At 38.7% G+C, this 24,452-nt stretch overlaps 1 protein-coding gene across 4 annotated transcripts in view; it reads left to right on the top strand.

Annotated features, from left to right (window-relative positions):
• Positions 1–1,722: 1,722 nt before the first annotated feature.
• The window catches only part of HERC4 (HECT and RLD domain containing E3 ubiquitin protein ligase 4), a 33,577-nt gene continuing 10,847 nt past the window's right edge, over positions 1,723–24,452 (top strand). For 2 of the 4 annotated variants that reach the window (XM_032191005.1, XM_032191001.1), the window contains exons 1-16: positions 1,723–1,849; positions 2,530–2,678; positions 3,905–4,191; positions 6,934–7,093; positions 8,137–8,213; positions 10,026–10,247; positions 11,726–11,817; positions 14,172–14,302; positions 15,317–15,477; positions 15,868–15,944; positions 18,215–18,339; positions 18,859–18,918; positions 19,444–19,555; positions 19,888–20,077; positions 21,579–21,751; positions 23,633–23,749. In XM_032191005.1, the coding sequence (XP_032046896.1) occupies positions 3,966–4,191; positions 6,934–7,093; positions 8,137–8,213; positions 10,026–10,247; positions 11,726–11,817; positions 14,172–14,302; positions 15,317–15,477; positions 15,868–15,944; positions 18,215–18,339; positions 18,859–18,918; positions 19,444–19,555; positions 19,888–20,077; positions 21,579–21,751; positions 23,633–23,749 (1,923 nt within the window). In that variant the 5' untranslated portion in view covers positions 1,723–1,849; positions 2,530–2,678; positions 3,905–3,965. Of the gene's footprint in view, positions 1,850–2,347; positions 2,368–2,529; positions 2,679–3,904; positions 4,192–6,933; positions 7,094–8,136; positions 8,214–10,025; positions 10,248–11,725; positions 11,818–14,171; positions 14,303–15,316; positions 15,478–15,867; positions 15,945–18,214; positions 18,340–18,858; positions 18,919–19,443; positions 19,556–19,887; positions 20,078–21,578; positions 21,752–23,632; positions 23,750–24,452 lie in introns of those variants that run through there. The other 2 variants (XM_032191004.1, XM_032191002.1) reach the window with 2 other exon arrangements.

Raw genomic sequence — 24,452 nt, 5'->3', positions numbered from 1 at the left:
GCACTGCACAACCACAGTTTGACAGATTTGATGCCAATGGATGCAGAGTTGGTTGTACTGAGCAGCAGGGAGGCCAAGCAGTGACAGGCACGCCCTTTCCCCCACCCCTGCATCTATATCTTTAGCCCCAGTAAGGAAGGGGCTTTCTCAAGGCATTAAGATAAGCAGGATACAGCTCATTTGGCACAGAAAAAAAAATCCTCAAGCTGGGTAGTGAGTAGAATAAAAATACATTTTATAGTTCGTTTATAAAAAGGCATATTTGAGTTGTTTTACTTGCATTAATGTGATATAGGAACTAAAAAAACATTAAATGAAATAGCAATTCTGTTACACGAGGAAGGTGAGATTTGTAGGATAATCTTATGAATTGTTTCATGCTTTATGTTTCTTATTTAATATATTTTATTTAATGTGTTAGGCCAGTTATCAAAAAAAATTTATACACAGTAATTGCACTGGGCATATTAATGTTATCTTCAAGTACATGGACATATCCCCACATGCTGGTCAGAGGACACATTGCACAATGAATGACTTAATATTTAAAGCCTCCTTCACGGTGTAATTATTCAGTTACTGTCCTGATGGACAAGGCTCTCAGAGAGTTTGATTTTTGGGTTGTCCTGTGTGGAGCCAGGAGGTGGACTCAGTGATCCTTGTGGGTTCCTTCTAACTCACAATGTTCTGTGAGATATCAAAAAAAAAAAAAAAAAAGGAAGTGCAGAAGATAATGAATAAAATCTTTTCCTGTGTTTGCTACGTATAACAGCTGCTGCTAACTTTCTAATCTTGCAAGTAGAAGGGAAAAGCAAATTGCTTGCATCCCTCCTTTAACCAAGGCTGTGTAATTGCTGCCCTGAAAAGTGCTGCATCACTTAGGCCGTGTCAGCCGTGCAGCTATGCCACTTTCTCTGGGGATGGATTTCACAGTTCTGCACGGGATCCTTACTGACCAGTTAGAACCACAAGTCCCGTGGAGTCTCAGCTATGTAGGTACACAAAGGAACAGCTCATGGCTAGACCAAGACATTCAGTTTACCTTTTCTTTTTTTCAAAGAAAGAGGCAAACAAACCCTCTCCATCAGGAAGGGAGAGGCTACCAACCCCATCACCTATCGCCTTTCTTACCGCGCTCTGGGAGCGCATCGCTGCGGGGCACGGCCGGGCCCGGCCCTTTGGGCTTGCCGAGCAAGGAGCCTGTGCGTGGCTCGGGGTCAGCCCCTCACACGGCGGGCAGGGGCTCTTCCTCCCAGCGCCGAACAGAACCCCAGGGAAACGGAACAGCAGCCGAGGGGATGCCCCTGCTGCGTTACCGCGCACAGCTGCATTTCAACGCGCCCGCCCTGCCCTGCCCTGCCGCCGGTAACCGGAGCGCTGCCGTCAGCCGCCCGCCCTCACGCCTGCTTCTCAGGTGCAGCCCCGCAGCACGGACGCCCCGCGCCCGCCGCCTCCGTTCGCCACCAGCCAGCCGGGAGCTGCGCCTCTTCCTCGCCCCACGGCCCCGGGGTGCGGAGAGCCCCCGAGCAGCGCCTCCGGGAGCAGCTCCCGGGCCGCCTCCCCTCAGCCGCCCGCGGCCTCGCGCCGCCCGTTAAACGGCCGCGGGCCGCGTGACGTCACGCCGCGCCGCCGCCGCCGCCGCCCCTGAGCACGAGGCCGGGCGGCGGAGCGGCCCCGCCCGCGGAGCTTGCGCCTGCGCAGTCTGCGCCGGCCGGGCCCTGTCAGCGCTCCGCGGCGCGGCCGCTCCCGCCCTCAGCGCTGCCCGCGGTGCCTGAGGCGGCCGGGCCGGGCCGGGCAGCGGCGGAGCGCAGCGCAACGCAGCGAAACGGAGCGAGGCAGAGCGCGGCCGGTGAGTTCCGCCGCTTTGTGACGCGCCGCCGCCCCTCCGCGCTTCGAGCGCCGCCGCCCTCGGGCTCCGCGGGGCGGCTGTGGCCGGCGGGACCGGCCGGGGGCAGCGGCGGGGCGGGGCGGGGGGCGGCGGGGCAGGTGCGGGCCGGCCGGGACCGTTACGGGCGCCGCCGCCTCGCAGCCGGGGAGCCCCCGGGGAGCCCGGCGCCGCCCCGCCGCAGCGGGAGGAGGCCCCGGCCCGGCCCCGCGCCGTGGCCGCCCCCACCGGGCCCCGCCGAGCTCGGGGCCGGGCCGCGCGTCCCGCCCTGAGGGAGCTGCGGGCCCCGGGCGGCCGGCGGCGCAGCCTGCCGCTCCCTGCGGCCAGCCGGCGGGGGCCGGGCCGGGGGCTGCCTGCTCCTGCCCGGTGTCAGCGCCGGGAGCCGCTCACCTCGCCTCGCGGAGCGGTCAGCAGCCTGCAGCTGACAGGGGGACGGGGCTGGCGGGACTGCGTGCGAGTGGAAAGCGCTGCCGGGATCTAAGGTTAAAGTACAAAACTTTTTTGGTGCTGGCTCTTGAAACAAACAAACCTTCTGTGGGAAGTATAGACGAGAAACTTTCCTCTTTTTTTATTTTTTTTCCCCAAACGGAGATCAGTCTTGAATCAGTATAATCATACATCTTTCCTAACTCCTTGTATTGCAGGTTGAAGCTTGCATTGCACTTACAGATCTGTGAAAGTTGCTGTTGCATAGCTATGTCTTAACTGAAGACATCTTCGTTTTGATGTCCGCTTCTGAACGTGGTACGATATAGCTAGGGAAATTTTGATCATGCCTCATCTCCTGAGATAGGTAAACAGACTGCGATATATTTTAAGCTGTATGGTTGTTTGTTTTTTGTGAGATCATAACAAGAGGTGCCTTTTTTACTGTATCTGTACTTATGTGAAGAAAAATAGTTCATCTTGTGCTGGCAGGAATTCTGCTGTTCTTTGGTTTACGTAACACTTCAGTGCTAACTGATGTCTGGCTTCTCTGAGCAGTCTTATATGTAGGCAATTTATATACGTTATGGAACTGCGCAATATAAGATTGAGTGCATGTGTTGTGCATTGCATTGCAAATTATGTTACTTGTGCAAACTTCCTTCTAATGATCACAGATGAAAATTTACAGTGATTTTGCACTGTATTGCACTGATTCCTAAATTGCTCTGAAAACATGGGGAAACTTCCTGTTGTGGAAGTGCGATACAAGTACTAGTAAATATCATCGTAAGCTCTTTGCCATCTGGAATAGTGAAAATGAAAAGGGAGCGTAGCTTTGTATCTTCTCCAAATAGGTACAAAGTCTGTCAGTATAAATACTGTTACTTGCAGCCTAGAGGTGTTAGTTAGGGATGTGAGTTAGCAGGGATGACTCTCCCTGTGTGACTTCCTGTTACTGCAGCAGTAACTGAAGCGCTAGCCTGTGTTCTGGTTCAAGATTGGGGCTAGCCTATTTATGCTCGTTTGCTGTGTAAGTTCACTTGACTCATACTTGTTTAAATATAATGATTGACACATCATTTTATTCTTTGTGTTGTGTAACTGGATTGATCAGAGCTGACCAATTTTTTCCAAGCTGTGAGTCAAATGTTGTTTTTGGGGCTCTCGGCAAAGCCATACGCAGAGCTTTCTGGAGCCATGCAAGGCCTCATGGTAAACTAGCCTGTACTGTCTCCTTAGAAGACATTTGAGGACTCTTCCTCTGGTTGGCTTGAATTGGTTGTGATTGTCATCTAAATAGTTCTAGATAAGGAACTAGAGAAGCTTTACAGTGAATAATATTTAAAAATTTTGAAACAAAGTGATAAAACCGAAGACCTGCACATCTTAAAACTGAAATTTGAAATGGGAAGGAAAGCATCTTACTGCAATTAATGTAAATGTTGTCTGAGAAAGTAAATCACCCTTCTGAAAACTGTTCACTATTTTAATATATGGTTATGCTGAAAGTGAACGTGTTGTTTACATGTTATATAGGAGATAAACTTTGGGGACAATTCTGAAAAACTACATTTTCCTTTTCTTGAACAGCTACACACAAGGAAAATTCTAGAAAAGTGAAGCTGGAAGATCTGCAATCAAGACCATAAACATGTTGTGCTGGGGAAACGCATCATTTGGACAGCTTGGGTTGGGTGGAATTGATGAAGAGATTGTTTTAGAACCGAGAAAAAGTGACTTTTTCTTAAATAAAAAGGTCAGAGATGTAGGGTGTGGACTGAGACACACTGTTTTTGTCCTGGATGATGGGACTGTGTATACATGTGGATGCAACGACCTAGGACAACTAGGGCATGAAAAAGCCAGAAAAAGACCTGGTAAGTTTACAAGTAATCCATCGTGGAGCATTATGTGTTTGAATTATGTGCCTTTTGTTTCATTATGCTGCATCAAGCCCAAGGCTGCCAGTGTTTTTGCCTTTGCGGAACTGTATGCACAGTAGTTCTTCCAAGAATGGGCATATTTTAAACTTTAAAGGCATTCCCTTGGATCACATGGCTGTGTCCCTGGACTTTTGCCTGCCATGTAGGGGGGCAGTGCCGCTAGTTTTTGTTTCCAGCGTGGAACCCCTGCACTTGGGGCTGTGTAGGCCTCGTTGGCTGGCTTTCCTCCCAAGGGGAGGTGACCTGCCTCAGTACGTGGATTAGCATTGCGCTGGGCGGATGGGTTTGGCTACTGGAGTACGGTGGAAATGAATACTTGGCATGCCACAGTCGAGAAGCATTCTGTGTATTTTTAACAGACCAATATATGATGCAGAGCAGTTCTGATTAAAGCAGCGTTGATTTATTTTCTCTTTTTAAGAACTAAAAATAAAACTTTCGATAAAAGACTTGTACACATATAAAGTATTGTAGGAATAGGATTTGGAGAAGCCTGAAGGACGCAGTGTATCAGTTCTTTGGACTTTCTTATTCCTACCTGTGTTATATGTGTGTTTCTGCTCCTTGCTAGTGCAGTTTGCTAGCAGACGTGGGTAAACATCTTGTAAGGACTGCAGAGGAGTGTGCACATGGGCTCTCCTCAGAGCTGTGCATGTGAGTCATATCTGCAAGCTACTGAGAGATGGAGCAGTGCTTCTGACAGTATTAAAGCATCACGTAAGCAAACTGAAAAGGCTTAGTAAGAGTTCATTCTATTGCTACGATTGCAGTTTTGCAAGTTAGTTGGCACAATAATTGATACAAACAGTTCAAATGGAAACAAGACAGTACCTCTATTATGCAATATTTTAGTAGTTCTTTGTTCAGAGTTTGGATTTTAGTGCCAAGTAAAGATTTTTCTTGTAGTTTATACATAATGTTTAGAACTGATTTGAATTTCTGTTGGGAAGCAGTAAGCGCATATTAAAACTGATGAATTGAATCCTGCGTAACCCTGTTTCATGAACTTGAATAGAAACTTGTCAAACTTGCTCTGAACACTTGTTATCACCCGGGAAATAATGCTGAATTGTCTTTTAAATCTAAAAATTACTCTGAGAAATCCGACTTTTAATTTTTTTTTTTTTTTTAAAACAGCCCTGCATGAGCTTTCACATGTAATAGGCAAATACCCGCTATAAATCTTCTTTTAACATGCTCAGACAGCAGTCTTGAGGGCTGTAATGTCCTCCTCTATTTTTTTCTTAAATCCAGAGATGACCGACCATACTGTTGAATGTTACGCTTTGGGATAATTTTAGTGAAGAGAGGTTCACTATCTTTGCAAATGGGTGGAAGTTCTTTTTGGATGTATGTCTGCTAACTAAAGATACTTTTATCACTGACTGCTCGTCTTTGCCCCCTCAGTGTCCCCAGTGGTGCTGTTTAGCTGTTACCTCTTTCCTCCTCTCAAAGCTCTACTTGCCACAGGAATTGGTTTCTTAATCCATATTAGGCAAAGTCAGTGTGGCTGCTTCAGCAGCCAGTGAAGGTAATCAGCACTAATGTGCATGGTGTTGCCTGAACTGGAAAGCGTGTACATGACTTCTTCCACTGGCAGAGCTGGGGAGGCCTTAATGCGCTAAACAGTGTGGGTAACCTCTTTAAGAAGACCAGCTGTTAGCAAAATGAACTTCTGTCTGCTGCTTTTTTAAATTCTGTTTTGGAAACTAATTGTCTGTTATGTTACAGATATCAGTAACTACTGGTTTGAAACTGACTTAGGCTGTGCTACGCTGTGTTTACAGAGCGTGTTACATTGATGATACACAGGCATTTCCAGTGGAGTGGGATTCTCAGGCAGGAATAGAACATGTTGGAAAATCAGACATAAAATGTCCGGGCAGGCTCTTATTTAACAGAACTGTTGAAAACTCCAGCTAAAATGACAGTCTCTGATGATATTTTCTCACCTTTACTGTTCCTGAAATGCAAATGTTAGGCTTCTGATCACAAGTCATAAGCACAGTAACAAATACATTCAAAGGTACTCAAAAGTACTGATGCAGACTACTGGGAAAAATCACAGGTACCTTAGTGTTTGCTATTCAGAGGTGTGTAGTGTATATCCAGAACACTAAGCTTTAGGATCTGTTTCTACAGTAATTTGCATTATAAAGAGGACATTGTGTAGCTAATTGCAAAATCAGTAGGTTTAGTCTTTAATTTGCCCTGCCTTGTTTTGCAGGTTGTTTTTTTGTTGTTGATAATGGATAAGTGAATTTAATTTGTTGAAGTGGAATGTTTTCCACTTACAGAATGTCTACACGTGTAGTCATTTGACAGTAATGCATTTGACCATAATTGAGTTTCTTTACTCATTTTCAGATGGCAAAGTTAGAAGAAACAATTAAAAACCACAGAAACTGCGGATTTTGTGCACTTTAGTATGTTGCTGCTCTAAGTTAATTCCAGAAACTGTTTTTGTTTGGGTGTCACATTTAACTTCTGCTAGGATAGCATGTTTATAATTTTAAATTAAAGATATTTTGGCAGAATCCTAGGGTTACGTTGGTGTCGTTTTGATGGATATCTAGCAGACAAATGACTGTAACTGTCATGGATAATGTTAGTTTGTTAGTTGCCTTTTTTCAAGAAGAAACAACAAACAATTAACTTCTTTTCTTGTCTTCTTAGAGCATGTTGGTGCACTGGATGCCCAAAATATTGTAGCTGTATCATGTGGAGAAGCCCACACTCTTGCACTAAATGACAAGGGTCAGGTATATGCCTGGGGTCTGGCTACCGACGGACAGCTTGGCCTGCCTGGAACAGAGGAATGCATCAGAGTGCCCAGGTTAAAAGCGATAAGTATATAATGAAGTTATTTTCTTTGAAAAAAATGTACTTAAATCACATTGGTTAGGTTTTTAAAATTAAAAATACGCATTAGGAAGTGTATTTTAGCTATGGCACGTGCATGCCTCAGGCTGTTTATTTCCTTTCTCAAAAAGGCAGCTTATGTGGGAAGTGCGGCGTGGATTTGGTTGGTTAGTTTTGTTTGTTTTTAAATTGTCATCTCCTAAGAGCGGAGGTTATGTTGTAAAAGTAGTATGGGTGGTTTTTTGTTTTGCTTTTGACGTAAGAAAAAACACAAGCAACAGTTCCTCAAAACATGAGTAATTTATAACTTGGCCATGCCTATCTGTGATGTGTAGATATGGAGGATATAAATAACAGTTAACCCTTAATAAAGGTTACTTATTGCTGTGTCAAATCTAAAAGTCCATAGGCCTTTTGGAAACTCCTGTTTTTCTCATAAAAAAATGAAAGCATTCTAGATTAAATGTGGTTTTATTTGCAACTTGTTGATAATATTGGGTGATATTTGCCAGCTTTGTAAGCAGTTTTAACTCAAGTTAATGTTAGTATCCTGAGATAGAAAAAGTCAGTCAAATTTTAACAGAATGTAATTCAGCCTTTCTATCAAATACTGATGTAAAGAAGAGTAATACATCATAAAACCTCATTTCTTTTGAACACTAAAAAGAAAGAGCCTCTCTTCTTGCTTCCTGTATTCATTGGCTCCATTCAGCTGTGTGACATCTCCTTCCTAGTCTCTCTAAAGTACACGAACCTCCTTAATTCTTCATTATGTTTTTTTTTACTGAATTAATTAATTTGAAATAAGACAACTTGTCATTAGATGTATTAGCAAAGAAGCAGTTTTGACTTAAGACTTTGCTAAATAGCTGTAATTAAAGTTAGAATATTTAAATTAATTTCATATATACTTCAGTGGAAAGGATGCACTTGCTTTATGTTACCCTTTGGTGTGACTTTAGATTTCATACCATGACCTAGTAGCTTAATTCCTTCTCTGTTTTCTTATCCCAATAGAAATATTAAAAGCTTATCAGAGATCCAAATTGTGCAAGTTGCTTGTGGTTATTATCACTCACTTGCACTCTCAAAAGGTAAGCAAGATTCTTCTGAAGTTTTGTGTAGTTTCTTACCTGGGAATTCTGAAGTTTTCAACATTCCACTGCACTGAAACTTGAATTTAAAAAATAAATTTATGAACAAAGGTAGTGTTTTGGTTATTCTGCTTTCTTTTTTTCTTGTGCTTTTTTGATTATTTTTTTTAACAACATCTTGCTTTCAGGTAATTTCCTTTTTTAATTCATCGTTGTTTCTCTCCTTGTTCCATCTCTTTCATCCTGCTAGCATACTACTTTGTCACTAGTCTTTTATTCTAGCCTCTAACTTCAAATTATTGAGGTTTGCAGGCAATGACTTCCTCATCTGCTTTTCTATTGCAAAGCCTCTATTTTGTTGGTGATTCTACAGTTAAAATGAAATGTCCCCTTATAACCCACGTTTTGAAAGTTCTAAACAAATGCCCCCTCAAAACTTTTAGGGGGGCTCTGAGAACGTAATTATTTGGCCTCACTTGTTTGTCTAACAAATACAGCTGTCTGGAAATGAAGACAAATGTGAATTTAAACTTGGTTTGTGTTTGTTTTTACTGTGACAAAATAGAGTTGGGCCAGCACCCACTTCTTTGAAAGTGGGTGCTGAACAGGGTGAATTTCCACCATGGAAACATAGAGCATTAAGGAAAAACAATCACTGTGTTTTAAATACTTTACAGCTTTGCGTGCAGCATCCCTGAAGAGTCCTATTGCTAATTCATGGGTTTGCAGCTGCATGTTTCAGTTTGTCACGTGTTGTAGTATTTTGCCTTTTTCTTCTGGTTTTGAAAGAACACGCAGAAATACTTACAGAGTATCAAGGTCAATCACAGTTATGGCCTTAAAATAGACCCACACAGGGAGGAAAACGATGTGAACTTCCTTCATTTGTGCGGCTTGAGTGGGGACTTGGTAGTATTTTCAGTTCTGTGGGATATCGATCAGACAGATTAGTTCATGTGATTAGATTATACATGTAAATATGATTGGCATAGGATTTCTTTGGTGTTAAGAAGATTGTTTTTGCATTGAGGGATTTTTTTTGTAAATAAATACAGTTTGGATGACCTGTATCTCAGGAGATGGATCTCCTTGCTTTCTATCTTGAATTGAAAAAGTGGAGGTAGAAGGGACATAGGTAGCAATACTGTTTGAAACAAATTACATCAGCAAAAGCAAAGCATCTTTGTGATTAGCTGTTCACCTTGGGATAGTAAATACCTTGATAAAACATTGGTTGTTCATTAAAACATTTTTTTGGGGAGGTAATATAAATAAATAGCTCTCTGAATTGTGAGTCTTCAAAATACATTTTTTTCTTTATAAGATATTAAATAGCTTTATAAACTTTGTGCTTCATCTGTCATATTTTTAACACAATGTTTTAAAATCTAATTGTATGTGGAAAAATAAGTATGTTACCATATAAAAGCTTAAATGGGGCTTGTGACTGGAAATGGGAAGTTTCTGCATGTCCATTATGCAACTTTGACAAGATCTCTGCATAAAAATAGGCATGGTAGTGGAACTACTCATAATAACCAAGCACAATTTATCTGGCATTGTTGAAACAGGAAAGTTAAGAGTAGTGGTGAGGGTTTTGAAGGTGATTTAAATATTTGGGTTGAACACCTGCAAATTACAGAATGCGTAACTTCAAAATTGAATGAGTCCATTCAGTGATTTGTGTGCATTGTCTAATCCAAAAATATTTGAAGAGTAACCGTCTAACCTCACTTCTAGTTTCTCTTACAGTAAATAAAATTTATAGAATTAAATGATATTGATTGTACTTATTGTTATCTTTTTAAACAGGAAGTGAAGTGTTTTCCTGGGGACAAAATAAATATGGCCAGCTGGGCTTAGGTTATGAGTATAAAAAGCAAAACTCCCCACATGTGATTAAATCTCTGCTGGGAATCCCTTTTGCACAGATTGCAGCAGGAGGAGCTCATAGTTTTGTATTAACTCTTTCTGGAGCAATTTTTGGATGGGGACGAAACAAATTTGGGCAGCTGGGTCTTAATGATGACAATGGTAAGTAAGCATTTCTACAGTAAAACTTCATGCTGAAGGTCTTGGTTTGTGAATCTAAAGATATCGCTATTCTTAGAAATGGAGCAGACAAAACAAACCTTTGTTGAATATTTTCTGATAGTGCCAATGTCATGTGAGTTTATATAAAGAGGGCAGAGTTCCACCCCCAGCTATTTTGTAGTGAAAGTTCAGACAGCATTATGTTGAAATTCTAGCTGGCTTGACTTTTTTTCTTTCCCTGTTCTAGATTTTTCTGATTTAGGCTTTTTGAGTGGGATTGAATTAAGATACTGTGCAGTAGCTACAGTTTGAATTGAGTTTTAGATAGATTTAACTGCTGGACAAAAACAGTGAAGTACTGAAACTGTTTGATTATCCTTAGAATGTTTAAGATGTCTTCATAGTTTATTCCCACCATACAGATACTGGCCTTTCTCAGACCACTTCTGAAAATTGTTCATAATCCTCAGCTACTGCCGGAATTTCCTCCGTTATAATGCCAACACTCAATAATAATTAAAAAAAAAAAAAAAAAAAAAAAAAAAAAGTAGACAAAGGTTTGTTTCTTTGTTAGTTGTATTACATTACATATATGCCATCAGGGCACAGGGTTCCAAGATGCAAGTGTATGATGCCAGATTCCCTCAGCATACAGTTCATTATTCAATAATCTACATCTAATTTCAGGAATTCATGCTTTCTCACTGTTCACAACACCCTTTAAAATCAAAAAAATACATTGCAGTTAAAATGTGTATTTGAATTCATGCTTTAAATCTGGCTGCAGTCATGTAACAAGAAAATTACACATTCTTTGTCTGATGTTTTTCCCATGAAATTTGATTTCATGGGAATTTTCGGTTGCTTCTATATTCTCTTTGGAAAAGTGTGTGGCCCTAATTTTGTATACAGTATCACTTTTCACTGAAATCCATTTTTTTTTTCCTGACGTCTATATAGGCTCTTTTTCAGACAAGTGTACCTAACAAATTTTTAGGCATTAGCATTAACATTTAGGAAATACAGCGTTTGTGCAACCAGGTGACAAAGGTGATTTGTTGCCGCACTAGAGGGAAGTTAGTTGTGCCTCCTAACTATTCAGTGTTCCATTCTATTATACCTTTAATAATATTGAACTGTGATCAACTGCTACCAATTTATTGGAAAGCTTTACAGTTGTGAAGCTCATAAACACCTCAAAACATTTGATACTTTTTCTTTTCTCATGGCCAATGGCAGGTACTAGTGAAACTGAGGCTCTTTGCTAAAAAGTACATTAGTGTAGTAGTTCTGTGTTTTTCTGTAGTAGCTCTTTCATCTAAAATTTGTATAAACCCTGTCACAGCGATTGCATTCTGTTGACAATTGTAAAATGCTTGTTTGTTTGGAACCAAATAAGAATGAATAGGCGAGACTATTTGTTTTTGTTTTTTTTTGTTTTCAAAATAAGCAATCTACTGCTGTATTAAACTTCTCAGACAGGTACGTTCCTACCCTGTTGAAGTCACTGAGAAGTCAGAAGGTTGTTCATATTTGTTGTGGAGAAGATCATACCGCTGCCCTTACAAAGGTACAATATTTAAATATATGTTTATACTTTGATTTTGAATGTTTTCAGGAGAAGATGCTACCTGATTAGGAAACAACAAACAAAATTCCACTTAAAATTTCTTCAAAGTTTGTTGGATTAAATTGAGGAAGACTGGAAGAATGGTTAAATATTTGGGGAAAAAAAAAACACCTTACCATAATACAAGAAATCTTTCTCTAGTTTTAGATTTTTATCAGATATAGTAAAGGTGAGCACACAAAAGAAAACATTTTTGATAAGACAGTGCATATTACATTATTAAAATTGTGCAGGTATTGAAATTTATATTAGAATATACTAAAGAGATAGCCGTTTTCTGAATGTAATGCCTCTAGCATTGTTTTTATCGCTGATCAGGCCAAGTTAATTTTAAATTTAAATTACATGCCAGAAGGATTGGGGTGTGTGTGGTCATTGGGAGGTACTGAATTGCAGTTTGCTGCTTACGTCCTATTGGCAAACAGACAGAAGAAATTGAAGATTTACATAATCTAATAGAAAGTATTATATTGTGAGGTTCTATGGAAAGTTAGTAATTTATTTCAAGGCCGTTTTGGGAAAAAAAAAGAAGCATGTATTCTGTGTCAGTGTGACATACTCATATATATATGTAAGACTCAATCAAAATAGTTGGAAAGTTTAAATGTGCCAAGTTGCTATGTACATGTAACTGTTGGCTAAATGCATAATCTGCAGTCTCCTGTTTGTTTAAGGTTTGGATGCTTAAAGGAGGAACATAGAATGTAATGCTAGAGCTCTTTCTTATACTCATCCTAGTGATGGATAGTGCTTTTCAAGCATCAAGTGATAAGTAGCCTTACTTTGTGGTGGGTAAAATAGTACGTACACATCTTTCTTTAAATGATCGACTCCTATACCTTCCTGTGTTCCAATATTTGAATTCAACTTCAGCATTTAGGTATAAATCAGTTAATGTTCTGATGTTTCATTTTGTTCATCACTCTTGATAAAATGTGTCAATTTATAAACAACGTTTTGAACTTGTGAATAGCAGTAGACAAGTATTCTGACCAATTGAGATCTGGATGTGACTAAATATTCATTTATCTTCTGAGTCTGTATTCAGAACTTTGTTGTAGAAGGTGCTGGCATTTTTGAAGTAACTGTTTTTCATTTTTTTTCTTACTTCTTGTCATAAAATATTCTCTTGCTTTGACTGCAAAAGACATGGCAACTTTGCAGTCATGAAATGGATATTTACGTATTGTGTAAGGCTATGGAAGTACAGAATGTAAAAAATTATAACATATTCTATGTGTTTTCCGCTTTTTAATATATGGAAGTTAACTTCAAGCTTGCTTTGATGGACTCAATTAAGATATTGAATTTACTGTAAATTGTATGATTTTATGTTACCCATTTATTATAGGTCCATTTTTCCCTTGCATGATAGACCTTTCAGAACCAGGAGTCTTGATACATCTTTTGTAGACAGTACTGTGTGTGAGCATTTTTCAATTCCTTCTCAAGTTTGGAAAAACCTGTCACTGTTTGTTATCCTGATTCAGTGAATGAGGCTGTTGTTTTTTCTCAGTGGATGCTGCCATTTTAATGATGATTTCCAGCAGAGGTCCAGTCTGATGCAGAGTAGAATTGAAAGAAAGAGCTTTACAATTTCAAAGCATTTCAAAATGGAAAGTTTCAAAGTTGTTGTAAGGTAAGTTGTATAATTTATGAAAATGGTTCTGGTTTAATATTTATTCATTCAAGTTTTTGGTTAATTTATTGATAAATTAATCAAAAACACTTCTAAAATTGACTTGCCTTACAACAAGGGCGAATTTTTCTGGTTTGTCCTTTCAAATAATGAAGCTGGCTATTTCAGTCATACTCTGCATCATCTGTCTGAGGAGGGCAGCTTCCTATTTGGTATTTGTTTTCAAATTTCTATTCAAGATTTGAAAGCCAAAGTATACTTTTTAACAGTAAGAATTTATGTACCATTAGAGTTCATCAAGAGAACTGGAAAAGAGAAAAAAAAAACAAAAACAACACAAAATCAAACAACAAGGATTAGTATCTTGTAATAACACAAGTTAATGACAGGACTCTGTTGTAAGCTAGTATGGAAATTACAAGAATAAGATTTAACATGAATAAGGTGATACTTGATAGCTGTGCCACATTTTCATAATTGCAGTTACTTTGTGATCTTTCTGTGTCTCAGGACCCTCTTGAACAAATGTATTTTCTGTCTTTCTCCCTGCAATTCCAAAATTATCAGATAAGGTAATTTATTAAGCCCCTGTTTCTGATAATTTTCTTGTTCCAAGATATACTATTATTTTAATCCACATAATTTATTTGTTTAGGAAGGTGGGGTTTTTACATTTGGAGCTGGAGGCTATGGTCAGTTGGGTCATAATTCTACCAGCCATGAGATAAACCCAAGGAAAGTTTTTGAACTTATGGGAAGTGTTGTCACGCAAATTACTTGTGGCAGGTAAGGTCTCTTCTGTGCTACTGCTCTGAATCTTATAAATTACTTGTTTTGTATAGAATTTCACATATATTCTAATATGAAGTGTATTTTTCCTTAACCTTGATGGTTAGGGAAGATGAGATAAATAAGGTCTCTAAATAGCTAGCGACATTACTGGGGTTTTAAAAACATTCAGTAGAAGTGAAGGATGCTACACTGAGAGTTCTGATTCCCTACACTGAAAATGTTAATAATATGGTGCTGTTTATTGCTGTTACTTCATCATTCCCTATTAAAGAATGAGGGTGTGTGGGGAGTTACTCTCACTTCACTGAGGATAAATAAAATTTGGAAACATACATAATTTTTTAAAATGCCTGTAAAACTGTACTGTACTTCAGTTCTCAATGTTGTTTGTTTGTTTATTTATTTTAATGATGTATTATTAATAATAGCACCCAAGAAATCTGGAAAAATTATCAATGCAGATGAAAATGTCTTTGTCCTAAGAATTGCATTCTGAGACAAAATGGTGAAGACAACATAATTTTTGAAGAGATGGGCATATTTTGTTATTTGGATTAAAAAACACATTATGTAATCCTTTCTGCATTTTGGTTGACACTAATTGGACCTATTCCCTTTTATTAGTTGATGTGAACTCAGTAGTGGTTCTTCCCAAGAGGACGATAGGGGAGGGGGGCATCTGGAATTGAGATGAAGAAAAGGGGATGCAGCCAGTCTGGTAGAAACTGCAAATTTCGGAATGTCCAGAGATATGCCCTAAAGGTCAGGCTGTGGATAGGCAGTGGTTCAAGGCAAAACCTGGCATCTCTGTTTCCTGAATGTTTCCATGAAAACTATGTTGCATATTGCACTGTCACTTGAAGTACTGCCATTGCCAGTCAAGATGTGGAGTTTGTGACGAGACCTTTAACAGAGTTTTTAACATTTAACAAAATTCTTAGATTGCATAAAGCACATTATAGTGCTTATGTTTTTGGTTTTGTTTCTGCTTTTTTTTTTTTCCACTAGACAGCACACTACTGCATTTGTTCCTTCATCTGGAAGAATTTATTCTTTTGGACTTGGAGGTAATGGGCAATTAGGTACGGGAACAACCAGTAACAGGAAAAGTCCCTTCACAGTAAAAGGAAACTGGCTTCCTTACAGTACTCAGTGCCTGATACCCACAGGTAAGCAACAGCTGGTGGATTCACTCTTTCTATTCCTGTTCCTTGGCTCTTGAGATTTTAACTGAACATGGAATATAATCACTTCCTTCCACACAGTTTGTTTTCACTGTGCTCTAATTTACTGAAGTTCATTTCTGCTGTAAGAAATATTTGCAACAATTTCTTGCTTTGTGGTTGGGGTAGGTGCTTTGTTAGCACTGGAGCTAACACTTGTTAGTTGTTAGTGTTTACCTCCATTAAAGACAGTTTTAATTATTGCGTTGCCAAGATCTGCCCAGAGCAAGTTTACATAATAAAGGAACCGTTTCCTGATTGAATATGTTGATTGCAGTGTCTTGAGTGTTTCTCAAATCCACGTCTTCAGTTGACTTTTTTTTATTCTTATTGCAGATAGTGAGCAGTATTACTGTGTAAAGAGAATTTTCTCTGGTGGGGACCAAAGCTTTGCACACTACTTTTATCCACAGGTAATTCATCAAATATACTTTAGAACCAAGCTGAATTTATTGTGTTCTGATGCATTTTAACAGATATTTCATATTGAAGGTGCAGGAGTATGCTGTAAAATTTTAAACTGTGGGAAGCACAAGACGTTGCATCAATTAGCAATGAGAAGACTTGGATCCAGTCTATTGAGTGTTAGCTGTCAGTGAGCTCATGAAACTTTTTGGCACAGGCTTTTTTCCTGAGTCTTGAATGCATGCCCTTCTTTCCTTCCCAAAGAATCAGAGCGATTGAGGTTGGAAGGGACCTCTGGAGGTCACCTCGTCCAATCCCCCTGCTTAAGCAGGGCCACCTGCAGCAGGTTGCCCAGTACCATGTCCTGGTGGCTTTTGAATATCTGCAAGGAGGGAGAATCCACAGTCGTTCTGGGCAGCCTGTGCCAGCGCACAGTCAAAAGCACCTCTTCCTTTGAAAAAGGAAAAGCCCAGAGCTCTTCTTCCCTGCCCTTGTCTGCTGTGTTCTGCTCTGCAGCCGATATATTATGCCACAGTGATGAGGAAACAAACAGAGCTGACTTTTTGCTAAAAATGAGCAGTAGTGACACAGTTTATGTTGTAATAAATTTCTACTAACCTTAGAACAATAATTTTCTTTAAAAGAACAAGAATTGATCTGTTTAAGTTCCAGTGGCTGGGGAAAGGGGGAGGTCTAGGAGGACTTGACAGTAATAATGGTGAGGTGGGAGTGTGACGGAAAGGAAATGTTCTTAGACAGTGACTTGGGAGGAAAGAACAAGGTGAAGATAGATGCCTGGATTCACATATAAACTACTTCCAAATAATAGCCCAGCAGACTTTAGACCACAGGGATTAGTGACGCAGGAATGAATTGATAATGGGGGTTGAAAAGTGATGACACAAAGGGAATCAGTAAAGGTTTAGGGGGAAACATGTTTGTTGCCAAGAAAAACTGGGGTCAGGCAACCCTGTGTTCCCACAGCTTATTCTGCTTGTGAAAAATCATTTTTTTTTTTTCTATTTCCCCCCTCTTAATTCTGATTGAGTTTTGGTAACTATTTCTGTATTTAATAGAAGTTTGTTTAACAAGTGAACACAGAAAAACTAACTGGTAGTGTAGGATCAAAACTTTTCTATTAAAATTCCACTCAAAAAAAAGTTTACTGTGCTAATTTCATAATCAAAGTAGATTGTGACTGACTAATTGAGGTAAGCTTAAGACTATGAATGCAGTTATTGTGGTTTGTTCAGTACAAAAAGTGTTAGCATTAGATGGACTTGGATGATGCGGAAGCATCATTTTCAGAACTCCTTAGTTTGCTAATTTGCATTCTTTCAAAGCTACGTGAGTACTGTACTCTTGGGACTTGGGTGTCCTTGCCAGCTAGGGGGTCTCAGCAGGCAAGGCAAAAATCTTTTTTTTTTTTTTTTTTTCCCAGTTAGTTTTTGGACAGGTCTGTTCCCTGAATTGTTTCACTGTGATGCTTCTGCTGGACTCAAGGAAAATAGCAAGAGTGTTTCTTGTTCTGATCCTCCGTTTCTTAGGATGGGATCAGAAATACTGATTTTTGGCAACAGCTAGTCATCGTTACACTGAGTCAGCTATGTTGTAAAGAGCATGTTCTCGGGAGAAATGTCTTCTTTTACTAGTTTAACCTTATTTTTGGTGCTGTTTGCCACCTCTTTTTGAATCAGTGCTCTTACTCATAAAGGTTTTCTTGCTTCTATTCCTGTTTTGTGTTAGAAATCTCACTGTAATTCATTCAGTTTGAGCAGCGCATCAAAATGCAGCTTGTATGATAATGCAGTAAACATTCAGAGAAACGTGATTCATTCTCAGAAGAGTCTGATGGATATAGGGTGGGAGAGCAGCTGTCTGAAAAATTGAATGGGTCCTTTTCTGTATGCTCGCAGCCTGGCAGTGAGCTAAGTGGCTGACAGTGACCAGAGAATAAACATGCTTGCTACTGTTCTCTAAAGCTTGTTTAGTGTTCTCCTAGAAAAGTGCTTATATGTTTAGGGGGTTTACCACAAAATAACTTGTGGTGTGAATTAACACACTAATCTGGATGGTTTTAGTTTGTCATAGCTTACTTTGCTTTCATAGCAAGTGCGGAACTGCTAGAATACAGTAAATTGATTCTTGGGCTTGTTTCAAGTAATAGTTTGGGTAGGCAAATTGTCAGTCAATGAAGAGAAAAAGATCTTAGCCACAGGACTGTTTTTTCTGGAAATCGGTTTAATGTGCCTGATTCTTTGTTTTCTTTACAATTTAGAACATGGTGCCGCCAGATGATTTCAGGTATCCTGATGTTCTGAAGCAGATCTGGACTGTGAATGAAACATTTATTCAGAGATTGCTGACTTTCCCATCTGGAAGACTTCCTGTAGAGATCGCTAAGTAAGTATTGTAGAGGAAATCAGTTGTCTTCAGTAATTTTATATATGATTTGGGTGTGAATGTGGTTTTGTACATACATAGCAAGGGTAATCTTAATTACTGCTTTTATTAAATACAGAGCTTTTGTTATGCTTTCATTGTCATGCTTATCATGTAGTTTATCTCTGTCTCATCTCTGTCACAGTTTAGGTCACTGCTCCATACAAGATTAAGTACCTAGTTGCACTTTGAAAAATAATAGTGTGTATAAAGGAATATGAGAATAACTCGGAATATTGCTGCTATCTTACTAAAGGAGGATGCAAAGAAATTAAAACCAAACTGCAAGTCTCTTGTTTGTAGCTGCCTTAAGTGTAAAGTCTTGAATGGAGGTTTTACGGGATGTTGTTTGGTCATATTCAAGTCAGAGTTAGGTCCTATGTACTATGTTACTTATGAAGGATAAAATACAATAATTTTATATAAGATGCTAATTTGTAAAAAGAAATTTAACTTCTTCTTTCATGTGAACAATTTCAGTGAAATTGATGGAACATTCTCCTCAGCTGGGTGCCTCAATGGGAGCTTTTTGGCCTTGAGGTAGGTGGTCAGGCTTTTAAACAAGTATTCCTGTGAACAGAACAATTAATGGTGGCTACCTTCTTAGTGTTTCTTGTTTCAACTATGACATCTTCCCACCATTTTCCCTTCTTAGTATTACTCTGATGCTTTCAGTTTAACCTTGTAGCTCCTTTGCTACATATAGTTTGTCAGCTGGCCCAAGTGCATTATGTCTTCTGCCAGTTCTTGGTAGTGTGTGCCACCTGGCTGCTGCCATTTAAGCCAGCATAAGTAATTACTTAGCAGCCACAAGTTGTATATAATTCAAGGGGAATATATTGTACAAGCTGGTTTAGATCTCAGTGATTGCCAAGGTCTAAAGCATGAGTGCCTTCCATTTAAGAGAATACTTTTTTTTCAGTTGCTTCAAATGTTGTGTAAGAGTGATACTGTGATCACTAACATCTTAATTCCCTGTTAGGGTTAAAAATTCAAGGTGGAAAATTTGTAGAGTCCTAAGAATACAGGATTCAGTCTTTCTCTAATTTTTTTTTCTTGCTGTAGCAATGATGATCATTACAAAACCAGCAGTAGATTCTCAGGGGTTGATATGAATGCTGCTAGACTACTATTTCACAAACTTATACAGCCTGACCACGCTCATATATCACAACAGGTTTGTGCTGCATATTTTCATTTTGTTTGGAATCACCTTACTTTGTAGCTATAGAGAAATACTTTTGGTATGCTTGCTCCAATCCTTTTTAATATCTTTCTTTAGTCAATAACATATCAACTACAAATAGGTAAAATTGTATTGTGCTGTGCCAGAATGTAACACACCAGGATATTGTATGTCTTTAAATTTCAAAACCAAGACAGTATATTAAATAATACAACACAGGTTGAAGTCTTGATTGTTCTCTCATTTACTTTTGATCTAGGTGTGGGATTTTGTTTAAATGCCCAATTGCATTTAAACAAACTGCATTTTATTATGCATTGCAGGTGGCAGCTAGTTTGGAAAAGAACCTTATTCCAAAACTGAGCAGCTCCTTACCGGATGTTGAAGCTTTAAGGCTGTATCTCACTCTACCAGAGTGCCCACTGATGAGCGATGCAAACAATTTCACAACTTTAGCTATTCCCTTTGGAACAGCTATTCTGAACCTAGAAAAAGCTCCTCTGAAAGTTCTTGGTAAGAAAATGAATTTTTTACTATTCAACCTAAGGATCTACAAAGAAAGATGTATAGAAATTCCATCAGTGATGACGTGATCTCAACAACACCTGCTTTTGTATTTGCAGTTTTTTAGAACTCCTCAATGAGAAAGTTAAGGGTTAATGTTGCTTGCTATGTAAGAAAACACCTATCCTGTTGCTTCTGAGCTAGCTGGCCATCCATATAGATTCATCTGGTTTTGTAATGGTTGGACTCGTTCCATTTGGGAGGAATTATACTACATACATGAGTGCATTTGATACGTGTCTTTGCACTTTAAAGTGAAAATTGTGTGGTCAGACAACAAGCACTAAGTAGTTTACAGGAGTGCTACAGAGCAGATACTAAATTGTCTTTGTTTTGACTGTAGTACCTTTTTTTTGTTTTTGAGATCCATGCTATCTCACTGATGCTAAGACGCAGTCTTGAAATATGCAGATTAGAATAGTGTTTTTTTGTTTTGTTTTGTTTTTAACTTCCCTGCACTTTTTTATTGTGACTCTTATCACCAAGGATTCAGCTTGAGGAGTTGAGATACCAGAACATTTTCTTTGTACTTTTTATTTTTTAAAAGGGTACTTTCTTCATTGGGGTGGTGTGTTTTTGATTTTTTTTTTCCCCTTTACTTGTAACCCACCTCTTAAACTTCGCAGTAGTTTTTGGTGACTGTAAAGTGTGCAGTCAGTAAAAAGCTTACCTTCTATAAAGAAAAGCAAACTGATAATTGATTTGGACTGCAGGTCCTTTTTTGTGTTGCTTCACTACAACAAGTATTTCCACTGTTCTTGGTAGGACCTTTTGCTTAAGGTTTCAAGGTTTGAGCCACCTGTTTCATGTCACAAGTAACTTCATGATACTATTGTGTACTTTGGATAAACAGACTTAATTTAAAGAATTTGTGTGTAACAGTAGGAGCATAGAAATAGAAGTTTTTATTTACAAAGAGCAGTTTATTGTTCAAAAGTTTGCCTCACTCTTTCAAACATTTTTTTTTTTTTGAAAGAAGAATATTCCCTTTGAAAGCGGTGGACCATTCTATGTTACTTTTCCCCACCTCAAAATACCTTTTCATATACTTTGCTCTCTAATTTGTTGTATGTCTTTTTTTTTTTTTTTTTTTTTTAACTTTCGAGAGCTTCCCCATTTCAGTAATGCTTACACATGGTCAGCTGTTAATGCCCCTTTTGTGCTGTTTTAAATCCCAGAATGGGGTGGGAGAGGGGAGTAACATTGTAAAATAATACACCAGAACCATTTCAAAGTTGAAAGTTGGTTGCTTGCCCACATCTTACTGTATCGAGAACTGAAATTGTATTGAAGTGTCAATATTTTGTTGTTCTTTCTCTGCCCACCTGTCTTTAGTTTTTGGTAACTGACAAGTGTGCTTTCTAATAAAACATGTTTTTTAATTAAGAGTAGCGTAACATACTGTTGTAGTGGCAAGTACTACATTTATGTGTTCACCGTTTGTTGACAGAAAATTGGTGGTCTGTACTTGAACCTCCATTATTCCTCAAGATAGTGGAACTCTACAAGGATGTTGTGGTCCACCTCTTGAAGTTGTATAAGATTGGCATTCCTCCATCTGAAAGAAGAATATTTACCAATTTTCTACACACAGCTTTCAGAGTTCTGGAAATATTGCATAGAGTATGTTTACATCAATTTTAACCAATTATTTTGTTTGTTTCTGTCAGCATCTGTGCTGTGTAGTTGTTGAAAAAAGTTAAATAACTAAAGAGTTTTAAATATTTAGACTTACATCTGCAGAAATGCTTGTAGTTGTTCCATTTAGACCTATGAACCATTGGAATTCTGGATTCCAATCTGACATGGTGATGGAATTATCACAGACTGACCCAGTCAATTGCACCTATGAGGGTATGTTGGGAAGAATTGCCTCTTAAGTTTGAAATGATAGCAAATAAGGTCACAGTTGGAAGGTAAGAGCAAGTTACATTTTGAGCAAAATCTGAACAGTTTTACCAGGACAAACTTTTTCATCTCTGATTTGTTTATTCAGTCTGATAGTATGTTAGCTTAATTCTTAAAAATTAGTAAATCTACAAGCCTTGAATAAAAAGCCCAAATCATTCAGAGTGCACATCAGAAGCCTGAGCAGCTGTAGCATCTGTCTGCTGCTGCTGCAATTTCCCCTCTCACCCTCTTTTTTTTTCCCCCATTGTAATTTATTCTGGTCATATGGCATTTCGTAATTACATCCTTAAAGAACTTGGAAGGCACTCTGTAAGGTGCTAATCAAGTACTGTATTCACACAATCTAGTGCAATGGGAACAAATGTCTAAATTGGATCTTTGTGTGCTATATGTACACCTCCCATTCCCCAAGGAAAACAAAAAGGATATCTGCTTTGGAAGCTGGAATTCTTAGGCTTTGGTTTGCTGTGCTTTTCTTTCATTTATTCTTTATGAACACTGTCAAATTAAGGCTGGGAAATAAGGCTGTTCAGTAGCCATCCTGTTTTGGAAGCACAAAATGTCCATTAGAGATTCCCATTTGTAATGCTGTTGGTGTGTAAGAAATGACTATTTTGCTGCCTTCAGAATTTGTGTCACTGCTCAGGGTTGCAATAGCTGTAAATCTTAACAGTTGAAGTTGATCTTGAAATATTTAAACCTTGTGAGTAAATGTAGAGTTATAATCTGGCTCTTCTCAATTCCCATTTTTTGGAAACCTAGCTTTGACTAATAAGTACTTACATGGTAGAAATAATTACATTTATAAACAGTTGGACAGCAGGGTAGATATACTGATATGTTCTTAATAATTACCTGGTATGGGCTAAAGTAAGAATGGAAAAAATGGGGATACTTACCTAGGCTATTCCACAGATTTAATGTCTGTTTTTGTTTAGTGTTTTTTGGGGGAAGGATTGGGTCCTTTGGTGGTACGGGTGTTGGAGTAAAGTGAGTTTAGATTGTCAGTTTTTAAAGAGAGAGTTTGTAATCCTTCTGTTCTGGCAGTTAATGATGCTTGTCAGTCATTGGGAAAAGAAGCGTATGTTAAAGAAGCAAATTTACTGAATCCTCTTGGAAGCCCTGGGTTTAAAATTGCACTATAGAGACAAGCCTTAAAAAAATGTTTGTTTTCCATGTCATTCTCTTATTTTTCTAAGCTTAATGTTTTTAAATAGAAGTTGTTCTCTGGTCACAGGTAACAGAAATAGCATTTGTATTGTAATTGAGAATGAAGTTTTACACTGTAGTTTTTAAGTCCGTACATTTGAAAATACTGTTCCTGTGAAATCACGTCATGTTTCAAAGTAGCAGCACTGTATTGTGCAACATTGCATGATTGATTAATCTTATTTTTTTGCAGCTTAAATAGGATTGTGAATAATCCATGTTCCCATATCTTTAACATTGTTTTTTTATGCTTGTAGGCACTGTTGTTTTTCTAGTACTTCTTAGTAGGTGGGTGTCTGTGGCTGACATAAATGCTTGAAAACTACAGAAAAAATCCTCTTAAACTGTTATGCAAAGTGTTAAAAATAAATTTTACTTCTTTAGGTAAATGAAAGAGGACAAGTTATACAGTATGACAGATTTTATATACATGAGATACAAGACTTGATAGATATCAGAAATGACTACGTCAACTGGGTCCAGCAGCAGGTGTTTGGAATGGTAAGAGTTTGGATCCCTCCTTCCCACCCCCATGCTTGCTTTTGGTTGTCTCTGTAGAGAAGCCTGTAGATTTTCTAAATCGGGGCGCTTTCTTTTCATACAAGTATCTGCACAGATCTCTGATAGTGACCAGACTCAACTTTTGTCAGGTGCTAGCTAAAGAATTGTTAAATAGGTGTATTTCTTGTAGGGTATCATTTTTAGGACTGACACCGTCTAACATTTTAATTAGAATGCTATCATTTGAGATTTGCCACGCTGGAAAAGTTAGGGAAGTGCTAACCGGAAAACATGCAGAATAACCTGAATTACTATGCAAGCTAGGTTCAGTCAGTGTTGTCAATAGAGGAAGCTGAAAGTGTCATGGAAAACTAAGTTTAGAAATGAATTAGGGAGTTAAAGGGGACAGATAAGCAATGTAATTTTCTACTTTGAGTGTAGTGACAAGAAGTAAATTCTTGGATCTGGAAACAGAAGAGTGGTAAGTGGGAATAAATGACTGTGCACAGAACTAGTGAGTTGGATAAGGTTTTGTCACACAGTTCTTTGACTTAAGCTTTGACAGAATAGAGTAGGTTAATATGCTTGCTTTAGTCCACCTAAATTTAATCCTGCAGCAGTACCTAGAAGTTCTTGAACAGGGGAGACCTACTTTTGTTGTGTGTTTTATGAATCCAAAGCAAAAGATAGCCTGTCTACTAAA

The sequence above is a fragment of the Aythya fuligula genome, chromosome 7, assembly GCF_009819795.1.
Source record: "Aythya fuligula isolate bAytFul2 chromosome 7, bAytFul2.pri, whole genome shotgun sequence".
In the NCBI taxonomy this organism is placed as follows: domain Eukaryota; kingdom Metazoa; phylum Chordata; class Aves; order Anseriformes; family Anatidae; genus Aythya; species Aythya fuligula.
The sequence above is the reverse complement of the archived record's forward strand: the minus strand, read 5'-3'. Positions and strand labels throughout refer to the sequence as shown.